The following is a 16367-nucleotide window of genomic DNA, read 5'->3' on the forward strand; positions in this document are numbered from 1 at the left end:
AAAATGCCCCTTCGTTCATCACAATCACGTGTTACTGCTGAGCTCAGTGATTGGCGGAGGTGTGGGGTGACGTCTTGCCTGTCGCGAGGGCTTCTGACGGTATAAATACAGAGCGTGTCATCTTCCATTTCACACCAGGAGTTCTTGCTTCAACAGTGATTGAACGGAACTTCTTCCTTCGTCCTTTTTTTTGGTGCTATTTCAGCTCGTCTACATTCCGGATACAACAAAACCCGTCTCTACTTGAACACTACTGAGAAAGTCGACGCAAAGCTCTATTTTTGTACCTTTTTGTTAAGAAAAAGCACAAGAAAACGCCAGCCAAAATGGACTCCCAAGTGCGTCAGAATTACCACCGCGACTGCGAGGCCGCCATCAACCGTATGGTAAACATGGAGCTGTTTGCCTCCTACACCTACACTTCTATGGTGAGTATTTAAAATATTGCCTTTTAATAGTGTTAATATATGCAGAATATGTGCTTCTAATGTGTACTGTTTTGATAGTTTATCTTTTACCCACATTGACTGAAAGAGTAACGCTTCGCTGGTAATGAAAATGAACAATATTAACTATAATAGCTAATTTTAAGTGCGTGCAATATTCTATATTTTTAATGCAGTCAGGAGGGGTCACTGTTACTGTACTCTCTTTGTTTATCAGTGGTTGGTAGGTTGCCAGATAAACTGTTTATCTTCCGCCCACCTTACAGCATAGAAAGTGCTGCGTCATGCTTAGTCTGCATGGTTTGTTTTTTAACCCTAAATGTCTCATAGCTCAACACATGTCTCAGTCTGAGCCAACTACCCAAAGTCATGACTCATGAGCCTGACCACTGCCTGGCTGCATAACTGCTGTTTATCACAACCTGTCTTTTGTTCGTTCTTTTTTTTTTGCCAAATAATGATGGGTGATGTTTCCCTAATAACAGTTTGTATCCTCTTGGCTTCCTCCCTTTTGTCCTCCAGGCCTTCTACTTCTCCAGAGACGATGTGGCCCTTCCAGGCTTCTCCCACTTCTTCAAGGAGAACAGCGACGAGGAGAAGGGGCACGCTGAGAAGCTGCTGTCTTTCCAAAACAATAGAGGAGGGCGCATCTTCCTTCAGGATGTGAAGGTCCGTAAAGATCAGAAAACTATGCCTGCCATGACATGAGTCACCACGCCCAGTGTGTTTAGAACTGATAAACCAGAAATAATCTGCAGTGTTATGCAGAATATGTGCTTCTTCAAGTGCAACACTTGTTTACTCCCATTTGCCACCAGTTCTAAAGTTATGTAACATTTTCAAGCTGCTTTTTTAAATTAGACCTAATAACTTTAAAAATAATCTAATAACTTTAATCAGACATAATATTCAGTAATGAATATACTGACATACCGTGCACATTCAATATTGGTGGTTGTTTAATTACTATGATTGCATCTTATGTTTGCCTATTTAAGGCTAGACCAGGCCTAAATTTAAAAAAATTCCTCAGTAATATCAACACCAGAGCGAATCCTCTGAGGGTGATGAGTAGTAGTAGTAGTGCTAGTGTGGAAACTGTTGACTCAGATTGTTGTACACAAGGCTTAATGTAATGACCGTTTACTCTACTGTGCTTTAACTCACTGTCTTCACTCCATAGAAACCAGAACGTGATGAATGGGGGAGTGGACTGGAGGCCATGCAGTGTGCCTTGCAGCTGGAGAAGAACGTCAACCAGGCTCTGCTGGACCTGCACAAACTGGCCTCTGACCATGTCGACCCTCATGTAAGTGTTATCAAAGTCTATTAATGCTGAGACGGTTCTGAAAAAGAGTATCCTGAAATTGTTGAACTGTCCTGTATCCCTCTGTACAAAACTAACAATTGTTCTCATCTCTTCCTCAGCTGTGCGACTTCCTGGAGAGCCACTACCTGAACGAGCAGGTGGAGGCCATCAAGCAGCTGGGCGACTACATTACCAATCTCAGTCGCATGGATGCCCAGAACAACAAGATGGCCGAGTACCTGTTCGACAAGCACACCCTGGGCAACAAGAGCTAAACATACAGGCCAAGAGTTTGAAGCCTGGAGTCAAAACCTTATTGAGACACAGGCTTTAACGTGAATACACATACCTTCTCCAGCTGTTCATTCACTGATCTAATCTGCTTTAACATATAAAGTTGCATGATAAGTGCCTGAATGTTCTGGTGGTGTCGCTGTTCTTTTTAAATGGTCATATGAAAAGATGGATGCCTTCTTCTTGTATCACATTTTCAATGAAGATTGTGACTAAATGTTTCTGACTTGTTCTTAATCTGAATAAACCTTTTTGCGCTGGACTTTGGTGTCTGTCTACATTTATCATCATGAACATAAGCTGTTAATGTTTACATATACTGAGTTATGAATACAACTATGTGACTAGTTTCTTTGAAAAGGGAAAAGTTGCCTTTGGTCTAACACACAGTAGTCTAAATCCAATAGGAAACTCAGCTATCAGTCTTTATATTGTGCTATATCACAAAAGTTCTCGCAAGGCACTTTTCACAGAGCATGTCTAGACTGTACTCTTAAATTTAAAAAGACCCAACATTCCCTCATGAGCAGCAAGGAAAAACTGGCCTTTAACAGGAAGAAACCTTAGGCAGAAGTGGGTGACCATCTTCCTTGATCGGTTAGGGTTGAGAGCGAAAGATGTTATTAATACCAGATGAATACACCTGTTGTCCCTGGAAAATTCTTTAAGCAGTTTCTGAATAACTGAGAAGTCACATGTCAAAACTGCTTCAGATCCTCAAGTGATACCAAGCAAGTGGCATAAAGGTATATTTGTTTTCCACAGGGTGGCGATATTTCCTTTTTATCGGTTTTGTTTAGGCTCTGGAGTACTAAATGGTATCAGCAGGACAACTGCTATTATATGGACACAGTATATTAATTGTTTTCTCTGTTAAATGTGTGTCAATTTAATGTCAGGAAGCTGATTAAGAGCTGTAAAGGTTTTATGGCTGTCTAGCTGCTAGGTATATTGCCATTTTGACACATTATAGTGTTACATTTGCACAAATCAAAAACATAAAAAACATGAATTGAGTGCAGGGTGAAGAAGTTTTGTGCTATAATTGTGCTCATATGTGTCAGAGCAGGCATGTCCAAACTATTCCATAAAGGGTCATGTGCCTGCAGGTTTTTCTTCCAACCAATCAAGAGCACAAAATTCCACCAATCAACTGTCTGAATATTGAGATCAGTTGATTAAATGAGTCAAGTCTGCTGTGCTCCTGCTTGGTTGGAATGAAGACCTGCAGCCACATGAACCTTTTATGGAATAGTTGGACATGTCTATGTGAGAGTAAAGGCTTCGTATGATTGGTTGGTTGCTGTCCAGGGTGCTGAAGATGGAGAGCAATTGAACCGACTGCACTGAAACAGTCAATATCTAAAAGCTGCAAGTAAAATGAGCTGTCTGTAGCCTCCACCCTGTGTTTCAAAAAGTTTGAAAGTTTGAACTGCTTGCTTCTAGGTACCAACAACTTCAACTTGCTCCAATCAGAAATATTTCTATAATTCACAAAGCTTTTTGACTCATGCATGGAGTATAAATGCTCTAAACCTAACCACTGATTTACGTTTGTTAATCTTGTACTAGGAGTATAGCAGAAATCTCTCAATTATCTTGGCAGAAATATGATTTAAAGTCACAGTGTTAGATGAATTGGCTGTTACAGATTGACTTTTTTTGCAGTGTAGGTGGACAGTAAGTAGTTGGCATTGAGGGATATTGTGGAGATTAACATAGGAGGGGGAGGGGGAGAGAGACAGAGAGAGACAGAGTTGTTCGTAACGACTTCTCTTCAGTCAGCAGTGGTGGATTTGACTGGAATACATTTGGATGCAAAATAATAATAATAAAAACCAGAGAAGCAAGAAGGACTGATATTAAACAGGGTGAGTCACATGCTGCTTTCACTTTCCATTATAGTTTATTATAAGAATTCATTTAAATTCACTAGTTATCACAGCCAGATTTAATTTTTAAATTGCTTATTTTTTGAGACAAACAGTCAAAAACTTGACGCTATTACTTGTACACATAAACAGAAGAAGAGAAAATCCTGCCAACCAATATATTTAATGCGCTGGAACCAGCAAATTGACTAGAAAATGACTTAAATGATTGCTCATAAAAATGAAATGTTTAATTCTCTGTAGATGCATTCATGACTCATTTCAGTTGCAGTTTATTTCCCTTACTTTGTCTTCTTCTACGTACCCGAATACTACTCTGATTCAACCTTGTAGTAAATCCCTTAAGAAGCAGCCACGGTCAAAGGGGGCACAAGCTTAATTTTAATTTATTAGAGTTTCTCCACTTGTTTTTATGTCCAAATGGCACAATAGCCATTCTCCATCTTTAGTTTTAATGCATTTCACTGATAATGTTCTTGTATTAGAGAAACCTTTAGATTTTACGCACAATGGGGGGGTGTTTTCCAAAACTGTCAAAGATTAGTTTAAGTGGATTATAGGGAGCTAATGCACGTCTATTTTCAGTGTCTGTGTTCATGTGAAATCACCTGCAATACACCTCCACAACACCCATGTTTACCTCTGCAGAAAGTGGTTAGCTTGTTGCTTAGCAAGTGGCAACATCACAGAGACTCACAAGTCACTGCTGCTCCCAGCCAAAAACATCTTACATGTAAATTGGTACATAAAACCATAAACTGTCATTTTTACGCTGTTGTTCATCAATATGTATGAAACATGTTTAGTCAATTAGTCAGCTTTATAGGCGCTGGTACACACAGTCAGGTTAGCTGTTTCCCCGCTATTTTTAGTCTTTATGCTAAGCTAAGCTAGTCATCTGTAGGTGGTAGCTTCATATTCACATTTTATCTTATGTTGACCTTTTTCTTTAATCTAATATGATCATTTAGCACGATATCAGTAAAACCAATGCTCTCTCCTGTAAATTTGTTTCCCTTTGCAAATAAATTACAGCATCATCAAAAACATGATATTTGCTGCTTCAGATATCATAAATCACAATAAAATCACTAAGTCCTCACAGGAATATTGCTGCAATGTTACATAATGATAATAATATTGCTGCTTGGATTAAATTGTTCTACCCAAAGAGAAAAAAAAACTCTATTGTGATTGTTTTATCGCACTGCTAAAGATGTGATGACTTTGCTTTTGGTATTTCAAACAAAAGCCAAAGATAAACATGCACATATAAATACCTACTAGTCAGACAGAGCGTCAGAAGCCTAATGGAGCCTCCGGTTCAGTTCAGAGCATGTGAGCTTTTAGACTGACGAAATCCCACCGCCGGCTGTTCACCTCCAATCTGTCAGTAGGGATATCAGAGCAGAGAGTCTTTAAATTAAAAAACAATGCACGGCTGGGTTAAGATTCAGCTTTAACTACTCTAAAATAGCTATTTAAAACAGTGAGTGACATGCTTATTTCCCACTATTTGGTTTCTTCTCCTACAAGCAACAGTCTCCAGAGTGTCATGGCTGTCAGTGGTATATTACTCACTCAAGAATGACATTTTGGTTTTGTGCTCTAAAGTATATCAGTGATGTACTAGATGAGAACCATGAGATATGATTGAAAGCCATGAATTCTGGGCCTTTGACCTTAAATTCTTCTGTCACTATCTTATAGATTGTTCCTAAAGGTTAAGTACACACACAAACACACACACATACACTTTTCTTCCACACTTTTCTGCCACATAGTGAACATTTCTAACCCCTAAAGTTTGAATTTGACATTGTTAAATGAAATACAGCAGAACATAGAAAGATAGATAGAACCTTTTCTGTCTTTCTTCAACTTCTTACATGAAATCCTTGCAGCTCCAATTGTATTATCTTTGTTTTATCCACTGAATCCCTATCAAAACTTGGCGGTTTTCTTCTATTTGATTGGTATTTTATATTTTTTCCTTTTTGGTACAGAACCTTCCCTCTAAACTTGTATTTCATTAGGTTGGCAGCGTCGGTGGTTCTTTGCCACACAATGACTCACATTTTATTGTTCATGATGTGAGTTTTGTTTAATATGTCAGACATTGTTCTTTCAAATGTATGTTAATATAAAAGGCTCTTGTCTTATTCTGACAAACCACATTTCTATTGACAAGACTTAGTCTGTGGCATAGTTGTCAATCGCTATATTATTTCCTTTTGCTTTATAGAATGTCAAAATCCTCCTAATTTAATTTTGAACAAGTTTCTGTGAAGCTTTGTGTGTTTGTAGAATATCTTTTTACCACAAATCAGCATCAGCACATATTCCTCTGACTAAATACCCATGATCTAACTTTTGGTTTCCCAAACTATGACCCAGGATGCAGACGGCATCACTGATTTACATTTGTGGGGAAGTGTGGTGTCACCAATCTGCAATCCTGCATCAAACTTACCAGTATTCTAACTCACTGATGTATGTTTTTGGCAGCAGTCCAGCCTAAATCTGCTATGACCCAGATAACAACTTTGGTTATCATCCTGGTTTTGGGGGGTATTCTGAACTGGAGATAAAATATCATTATGCAACACACAGATTCCTGGCAGAATCAGCAGCACAACACAGAATTCATTGCTTTTATCCAAAGTACTTACAGTACTATCAGGAGGCTTACACTGGACATTGTTTTGAGATAAAATATTATTCAGACACTGTCATACACCTTTCATATGACTGAGGTACCAACCTTTGAAACTTACCATGAATTGTGCATTTTTTTTGCAATTAGACATAATTTAATTGTATTTATGTTCTAAATTTAATTGTATTAATGTTTTGTAAATGGAGTTTCTTCAAAGGTCTAGTGTATCTCACGGTTGTCATGTGATTTTTATAGTCTAAATACTGTTTTATTTGCTTTCAACACAGACAAGACCAATTCAATTCAACAGAAGATACTGGTAATGACCATAGTGAACAATTTTGAACTCTTTATATGGGAATATTTGGAACTGACTTGCCAGAAAATGAGCAAGTGATTGGTGTAGTGGAAAGAAAACCACTAAATTCAGCTTTCATCTTCCACATCTATCTATCTATCTATCTATCTATCTATCTATCTATCTATCTATCTATCTATCTATCTATCTATCTATCTATCTATCTATCTATCTATCTATCTATCTATCTATCTATCTATCTATCTATCTATCTATCTATCTATCTATCTATCTATCTACAAAAACACACCCCCTCCCCCCTCCTTTAATCCTTTGCTTATGCAATCCAGTGGGATAAAAGGGTTAATGTAACAGAACTTGCCACCTAAATCTGATCTCATTATGGAAATATGATGCATACTGTATGTGCATCAGGAGTCTATGTAAAGAGGTTAGTCTCTGTTTCAGCTGTCATGCGGGAGGATTCATAACAGACAGAGATGAGATGACGGAGGGGAGGAGTAGAGGAGAAATGATGGTGAGATGGGTGGAGAAAGGGGAGGAGACCCAGAGAGGCAAACCGTCCTTAATTTGTTTAAGCTGAGGGATTTTTGGATTACCTTTGGCAATTAATCTTGTTACATCGCTGCACAGCGACAGAGGGATGTCTAGTTTGGTTGGAGTCTGTGTGTGTGTGTGTGTGTAAATGTCAGTGTGGGTATGAGTGCACAACTGACAGGTTCCTTACAGGATACACAAATCCTAAAGAGAAAGCAACAATTACCAGAAACTGAATTGTTTTCTTTTTAAACTCAGCTTTCTATTTATGTTACTCTTTAGCACTTTATCAATCTTTTAAATCTGATAATAACTTATCAAGCTAAATTTACATTATGCCACATTAAGCAGTGCCCAACTACTATGAACAATAATAATAATAAGATAATATTTTTTTCTTATTTAATCTACCTTTACTCATTATGGTAATGTATTTTAGGACAGCCGGTTAATGTTAACCTGGATATGTCCCCTAAAATTGCAACTTGGCATTTTTACGCTTCCATTTTTATAGGGCTTAAATGAGATATAACATACACATTTTTCATAATTGTCAGAGTGGTATCAATCTTCTCTTCCAATTCTTGCCAATGAGAATAATTCCCACAATGTCTATTTGTTGCTGTAATTGAGTGGCGTTTTGAATGTCCAGTTGAGGTCAGCATTTTTACAGTAATGTTGTATCAGTTTATCTTCAGTTCAAGAAACAGTAAGAGAGAAAAGTATAACATTTCATCTAGAAATGTAAATGGAGTAAAATTATATATAATAGAACTACTCAAGTAAATAATTAATACCTCAAAAGTGTACTGAAGCAATTTGTATGCCAATATATTACTACATAATTCAAATACGTAAGGAATTTAGTTTTTTAACCATCATATTAATTAATAGAACTGAGAATTGTGTTTTTAAAATGTTCATGGCCATATTGAATTTTATATAGTGTATGCTAAAGTGTAGTATTAAGCTAAAGTATGTACTGTATTTAAATATCATTCTAAAGCCACCTTTGATGCTACTTGATATTTCTTTTTTTCTACATTTCAGAGGGAAATATTGTGCTGTAATATTTTTTACATTAGGGCATTGCTGCTATGACTTAAAGCAGATATAATCAATATTTTATGATAAAAATGGATCAAATGAATGAGGAATTATTGTGAGGAACCCACAGAGATCAATGAGCTCTGCAGTTGTCTTCGGTACTAGAGAGCATTTTTTTGTTTTCTGTCCTGCGACTGTGTTTTCTCTCACCGCTCTCATACTGCTGTTCTAAAGCACTATTTTCTATAGAAAGGCACTACATGCCCAGCATCAAATGGCATCCAGACAGTTTTCGTCTAGCTGGTGAACATAGTGCCACATTTAGCAGCTAAAAAGCCAGAAATGTCCTTTAGGAGGTGGTGGAGATCAAAACAGAGCTAAAATGAAAGAGTGAATGTTGGACTTTGCCAGGTGGACACTCAACTAAAAATGAATGCTAATGTTGCTCTTTACCTGTGCGATGTGTAAATAGGCAAGTGTATGCTAACATGTTATATCCACTTAAAACTTAATAATATAACAGTTTTGTGTTTACTTCTTACTTGTTTCCAAGTCGCCAAAAAGGAGTTATTGCAGGTTTAAATAAAGGATCTGAGAACTCCTTCCATTAACACCATGATTCCACTGCTCAAGCAAAACCTCTAAAACATTTTCTCCTTGATGAGGATAGTATGTTACAGCTTGTGAGATGCCTCAAACTCTAGTGTGTATAGCATGATGAGAGGCAGGAGAGTGACACTAGTGAGAGAGGATTAAAGAGATTACAGGTGAAATGTGTATTCCAAACTATGTTACTGACCGTTTCTTGTCTACACCCCTTCCTTTGTCTTCACAGAGCAGCGATGCGATTGGTCAGTGTGGCCGGGGTGCGGCTCCGCAGGGCGGCCGAGGAGGAGGAGAGGGAGCGCCCACCTCCTCCACCCCCCTCGCACCACTCCAACCACCAGTTCGCCAACCTAAAGAACAAGTTCTTCAATGAGTTCACACACCTGCCAAGTGAGCACATGCACAGACGTACTCACACAATGAACACATTACTCTATATACCTAAAATACACACATAAAGACAATGCAAACACACCTATGCACATATGCTGTTAATGCATGATGATAAGCGCCCTGAGCAAGGATGCTTCATTCAATCATATGATATTGGCTGACAAGCCTATGCATTCAAGGACAACACCAAATCATTTCAATCATATCAACATCTAACATCTGTCATCTTCACTTTCATTTCTTTATTTTGTCATTTCTTCTCATTTCTTCATGTGACCGCCATACTCCGCTCTTCAAGATCATAAACTCAACAGTAAGTCCCATCTCATTGTAACATTCTGCATTCAAGGTTTAACAATTTCTGCCACAACTTAACATATAGGAGCTCAGTATGCTGCTGTTGGCCAAAATCAAGGCTTAAATGCACCTGTAAAGTAGTTTAACAGAGGATGTTATGATGAAGGTAGTATTATGGTAAAGTTCAAAAGCTTAAACATTTGCCAAAATTATGGATGCCAATTTCCACCAATAAAAAAAAAAAAAAAAAAGATAGTATTGTTGACCATCAAATTCAGATTTAGAGGATACTAAGACAAAATCCGGCAAACATTCTGCATCATTATAATTTTAAAAAGTGTCCTCTGTCACAAAGTAACCTAGTTAGACAGATAAAATCCTTGTACCCCCAATTCAAGAAAAGTCTGAACCAAATTGAATCTGTTTACATCATCTTTTCTTTCAATAGTTGTTGAGATATTTTAGTCTGGACCAAAGTGTTGGACCAACATATAGCCTTACTATTAGCAAGGCTGAAAACATTTCCAACTGTAGACTTATTTGCAACCATTGGAATCACAACTGGTGGTGCAAGTTTTTTGTATATCTCACCAATCTTATACTGCTTAGAATGTGCTTCTCCAAAAAGTCTCAGAAGTCTACCTCACCTGAGTAGGAATACAAGCACTTACCCAGACAATTTCATCATCATTTTATACCAAACAACACTGTACCAACCTGCCTTTCTCCTCCCTCTCTCCAGTGCCCATGTGGGCCATAGGTGCCATCGTGGTTGTGGTCCTCGCCCTTATCGCGTGCATGGTATTCTGCATCTACAAGAAGTGCATCAGCAAGGGCAAGAAGCCCAAAAAGGTCCGTGAGAGGAAGGGAGGACGAGGGCGCAGGAAGAAGGATAAGGACGGAGAGGATGGAGATGATAAGAAGGTGAGAAGTGTGCATGTAGACTAATTTGGTTGCATGAGAACTTTGTACTTGGCTTCCAGTGAAGGTCCTTACTAGAAGGTCAGGTGTATCAGAGGAAGTACATGGGTGTCTGCACCCTCCACAGGACAACAGATGGAGTTAGCAGCAACAAAAACTGCTCTATTTTGAATTTGATTTTTTTCAGCTTTACTGTTTGGCCTTATCCAGGTTGAGACTAGCAATGGCTAAAATGACAGCGTAAACTAGGCACAGTATGGTAAACGCACTGTGAAGGGATGACAGAGTCAGAATTGCTGCTCCGTTGTGATTGGATACAAAGGCAATAAGCATCAATGTGGGGTAAAACATTACTGGATAAAATCATCTTTATCTTTTTTAAATCAATGATTAAATGGTTGCTCATAATTACTGATTATTTAGTCCTCAAAGGTAGGCCATTATGAGCACAGTTGACATTCTTTGGTGCATTACTGCCACCTACAGGTCAGTGTAAAAATGTGAAGCCAATCACCAACCCACCAAAAACTACACATGGTACCTTTAAGACCCTGGTCACCACAAAACATTGAAAAGTTTTATGCTGTCATATCATTTTCAATTTCTCTTTGGTGTATTACATCTAGAATAGTAAAGGTTTAATCCTATTGAACTAAATATATTTGCCTAATAGCAGGAATCACAGTGCTCTGCAAAGAACGGAATACAAATGAAATGTGGAAGCTTAATAACGTCTGTTAACTGCCTACCACCCTTTGTCACTTCTAGGATGGGGAGGATGGAGGAAAAGACGAGGAAAAGGAGTCTTTGGGCAAACTGGAGTACTCGCTGGACTATAACTTCACTGAAAACCAGGTACGTATATACACACACCTGTGCATAGTATTTAGCAAACATACACAACAATATCCCAACTTCCAAGAATTAAAAGAAATTATAAGCCCAACAATATAAGGACTTGCTCTCCTTCAGAATTTGGGGCCCAAGATTGCTTCTGTCACCGGACTTATCTCCCTCTCTCCCTTTCCTCCTCCAGCTGGTAGTTGGCATCCTGCAGGCTCAGGACCTCCCAGCCATGGACATTGGTGGGACCTCAGACCCTTATGTCAAGGTCTACATGCTGCCGGACAAGAAGAAAAAGTTTGAGACCAAAGTCCAGCGCAAGAACCTCTGCCCTGTCTTCAATGAGACCTTCAGCTTTAAGGTCTGTGCATTGAGCCTGGAGATCACGTTAAAGATTAGATCAGATTTTCCCCAAAAACTTAAACTTTTTTCATTACTCTCCCTCTCCAGATACCCTACAGTGAGTTGGGTGGTCAGACTCTGGTGTTGCAGGTTTTCGACTTTGACCGTTTCGGTAAACATGACGTCATCGGTGAGATCAAAATCGCCATGAACAGTATTGACCTCGCACAGCCGATACAAGAATGGAAAGATCTGGTTGGAGGAGAGAAAGAGGAGGTACATGATTTTTGACTACAATAATAACATTTAAAGCAACCATAGTGCAACAGCGCAACAGGAAGTGATTGTGTATATTTAACTGGCATGTGTGCATGCTTGTACACATTTTGTCCCTGACAGCAAGAGAAGCTGGGTGATATCTGTATTTCCCTTCGTTACGTCCCAACGGCCGGCAAGCTAACGGTGAACATCATGGAAGCCAAAAACCTCAAGAAGATGGACGTTGGAGGACTGTCAGGTGAGCACAACACACACACACAGACACATATTTACCTGCATGCTTGTACTAAACACATAATTGAGATTGGAATATCTCTGTCTCAGATCCCTTTGTCAAGGTGGTTCTGCAGCACAATGGGAAGAGGCTGAAGAAGAAGAAGACATCAGTTAAACAAAACACTCTGAATCCATACTTCAATGAGAGCTTTAGCTTTGAGATCCCATTCTCCCAGATCCAGGTTTGTATACCACACATCTACAGCAGGGGGTTGAAGTCTCTGTAGACATCGGTTAACCATATCAACACAATTTTGGAGTTGAATACCTTGCAAGGTAGTTGCTGAGAGAAGCGAGACCAGTGACCCTCCAGTTAAATGATTTAAACTAACAATATTATACTTAATAGTCTCAGAACTTCTATAACAAAAGAAATATGAAATATAAAAAATGAAAGACTGTCTCCATTTATCTTCAACTGGATTCTTGTGCAGACAGAAAAACAGCACAAGGAACACATTCCACCAGCTCAAAAAATACTATTTACTTCTAATTGAAACATATAAATATGCGTTGGTCTAACCACAGGTTATCTTGCTCCGTTGTCTCCACACAGAAAATCCAGGTGCTGATCACTGTGTACGACTACGACAAGCTGGGCAGCAACGACGCCATCGGAAAGTGCTGGATCGGATACGGTGCCTCGGGTGTCGGGCTACGCCACTGGTCGGACATGCTGGCCAATCCCAGGCGCCCAGTGGCCCAGTGGCACACGCTGTGCCAAGAGGAGGAGGTGGATGCTGCTCTGAAGGCCCCCATCCGCTAAACGCACACACACATACACACATATATATACACATTTATCTGCATATGAGGGTTTTTTTCTTTGATCTGAAACCAAACAACTGTAGCTTTTGTAAAACGGCCTCTCACTTGAATGGTTACCTTTAATGTGCTTCAGTTTTACGCCATCATTCATTTTGTAATTCTTTACGATTATTCATTTTGGGATCTCTTGATATAACAACAAATGTGCTTTATATTGTATTGAACACATACCATAGAAATGCATACAAAAACATTACACATCACACATACTGTTTTTATGGCTCACATATTGCTGTAATATATTAAAGGCCCACTCCAGCAAGAATCAAATCAAAATCAAAGCAGGATATCCTGACTTTCATCCCTAAAAAACCTTGATCCTACACTTCCCAAAATGCAACTTCATAGTCTTTGATAGTCTTTTTATAGGTAGTTCCTACCTGGTGTATGTCAACATCTTTCAAACTCCTCAGTTCACAACACATGGTTTCTGTTACAAATTTAAAAGTCTCAAGTTCAATGCGAGAAAGATGTTTTTTGCATTTGTAAAATTGGAGTGCCCCTTTAATTTCTATTTTTGTGCCCATTTTCTTAGGACCACCTTTAAAATACTGAGCTAAGCTTTCTTTTGTGTATCTATGTCATGGTTATCTGAAAGCTAAAATGTCTTTTTTTTTCCAGCATCAGGATAGTATTATTAAGTGAATTTTGATACTGTGGCACAATTTGAACAAATGAGAATCAATATCCTGTATCTTACTTCAGTAATTTGTTAGTTGTTAGTATTTCTCAAAAACAAGACCACACTGTCCCTTCCTCTCTTGGTTATTTCAATGCAAGTTGGATTATGTTATTTGTCATTGCAAACATCTCTGAAAATGTTAGCTCCATTTGCATCTCCATTTGGAGAAAAGTGTCCTGTTTTGTGCAATTCAGCAGATATCCTGGGCAAATACTAGTAGCATCTGAGATTTAATTATTAATAGACATAATTCAAGACACAGTGTTTCTAGTATTTTGTCCACTCCTTGAGGAAGAAAGGGAGTTCTTGCTGTTTGATTAATACTAAACTACTGCTGAGGAGCTTAACTGTGTATCCTCACTTTGATTTCTACTGATTTAATTTCCCTTTGGTTTTCCTCTTGTTTACTCAGATAACCTTCTCATCCACCAGTCTAAACTTGATTTTTTTCCCCATCAAATGTGCTGTGTTTAGTTACATGTTTATACTGATTATTGTCTGTGGTTCTGTCTGTGCTTGTGTTTGAATGAGTGGAGATCCTGCTTGGGGTGTCTGGTGAGCGCGCATATTGGCGTGCCTGAGTGTGTGCGTGTTGTCAAAAATGGAACGCTGATTGTGGTTTTACTTGACATACTATGTGATTGTAAATAAATAGCTGAATAAATAAAACGTTTCCAAACAACGACAGATGGTTGGGCGGTTGGATGGATTTACACATGCACACACACGCGCTGTAATACCCTCATGTGCGAACATATCTTTCATTTTGCACACAAGCAGAGAGTCACACACATGTAGAATCAGTTAAATGTATCATTTAGGGTTAACAATATCATAGGTTTTTGTTTTTTTTAATCCATTTGAACCATGAAATATTTATCTCTCATTTCAGGCTTCAGAATGGGATTAAGCCTCATAATACAATCAGTTGTACTGTTACATGAGCGGCCTTTTATTGTAATTTTTCAGAGGGTATCTAATCTTCCACCCTGTGATTACTGCTGTCATTTGTCCTGGTAATCCAATTATGAATGTGAAGACATTTTTTTCTGGACAAACTGCAGCCTTTACATTCCAAAAGCAACAAAAGCTTTCTCTGATGATTTTTTTATTTCAGCGAGGTCACAGTGTGGGCATGTGTGTCCTGATTCGTTGTGGCGAGTGAAAGACTGGATTAACAGTGTGTCCTCTTTAGTCCTTGCCTCACGCAATGAGCCAAACATGTGAGGGGGGAATTAGAGAGCAGTGAGACAGAGAGGGTGGGGGGGTGGGGGGGGGGGGGGGGGTGTACAGGAAACATAATTACCACAGGCAAGGAGGAAGACACATAGTAAAGAAAGCCAGTGTGTGTTCTCAAAATAAACTAAAAGCACAGATTATGAATGACATCATAATGTTGCAGCAATGTAAAATTAAAATATAGTCATTATCATATATGGTTCATCTCTTTTTTAATTAAAAAAAATCTATGAGAGAGAGAAACACCAAAAATAAGCTCCTGAATACAACTCGAAATAATAATCTTCAGACAGGACTCTGAACAGGAGGTAATAGCATTAATCAGCAAGAATAGAAGAGGTAATATTAAACATTATTTATTTTTTGAATTAAAAAAACCAGCTCGCTGTGAACTGCTAACTGCTAACTGCTACCTGCTACCTGCTACCTGCTACCTGCCACTGATACCAACATTCCAAAGGAGAAAGTGCACTGGGAAGCTAACAGAAGACTTCCTCGGTCAAGACAAGAGGAGAAACTAAGGGATTCTTGTTGGTGGCAGTCTTTCTCTCTTTCCGTGAGCTACTGTGATGGCCAACGTTTGCGGTGGGCTCTTCTAGTTCCGACAATACAGCGTCCATGTCTACATCTATGCCTGTCTCATTGTGTGGAGTGCAAGGGAAATATGTCTATGATTATTAGTTTCTTTTGGACGTTCAGAACAAAGAATTTTGCTATGAGATATACTGGCTAAGAGAAGTAAATCAGTTGGGTGAGACTCGTCTGCTACGCCCTAGAGCAGGGGTGTCAAACTCATTTTCGTTCAAGGGCCACATACAGCCAAATGTGATCTCATATGGGCCTGACCAATAACTAGATGGAAGGGAGGAAGGGAGGAAGGGAGGACGGACGGAAGGAAACAAGGATGGAAAGAAGGGGAAAGTGATAGGAAGGAAAGAAAGGAGGGAAAGAAAGACAGAAGGAAGGAAGGAAGGAAGGAAGGAAGGAAGGAAGGAAGGAAGGAAGGAAGGAAGGAAGGAAGGAAGGAAGGAAGGAAGGAAGGAAGGAAGGAAGGAAGGAAGGAAGGAAGGAAGGAAGGAGCATCATTTCTGGTAAGGTGTGTCCTTGATTAAATGTAAGGTTAGGTAGGTTTGTAGGTTTGTTAGCGGCCGTTCTCAG

General features: G+C 38.9%; 2 protein-coding genes across 2 annotated transcripts; both read left to right on the plus strand.

Moving 5' to 3' along the window:
* Nucleotides 1-114: 114 nt before the first annotated feature.
* On the plus strand, nt 115-2311 carry LOC134000116 (ferritin, liver middle subunit). The gene is made up of 4 exons (XM_062439433.1): nt 115-428; nt 969-1115; nt 1630-1755; nt 1875-2311. Exons 1-4 carry the CDS (start codon nt 327-329, stop codon nt 2028-2030), a joined length of 531 nt encoding a protein of 176 aa, XP_062295417.1. The 5' UTR covers nt 115-326; the 3' UTR covers nt 2031-2311.
* Nucleotides 2312-9345: 7034 nt separating this feature from the next.
* syt5a (synaptotagmin Va) lies at nt 9346-13226 on the plus strand. The gene is made up of 9 exons (XM_062439416.1): nt 9346-9499; nt 9801-9815; nt 10542-10723; nt 11489-11575; nt 11757-11924; nt 12014-12181; nt 12305-12422; nt 12509-12642; nt 13017-13226. The coding sequence occupies exons 1-9, from the start codon at nt 9346-9348 to the stop codon at nt 13224-13226; spliced, it is 1236 nt and encodes a 411-aa protein (XP_062295400.1).
* Nucleotides 13227-16367: the final 3141 nt, after the last annotated feature.

The sequence above is a fragment of the Scomber scombrus genome, chromosome 18 (assembly GCF_963691925.1).
Source record: "Scomber scombrus chromosome 18, fScoSco1.1, whole genome shotgun sequence".
NCBI classification, from domain to species: domain Eukaryota; kingdom Metazoa; phylum Chordata; class Actinopteri; order Scombriformes; family Scombridae; genus Scomber; species Scomber scombrus.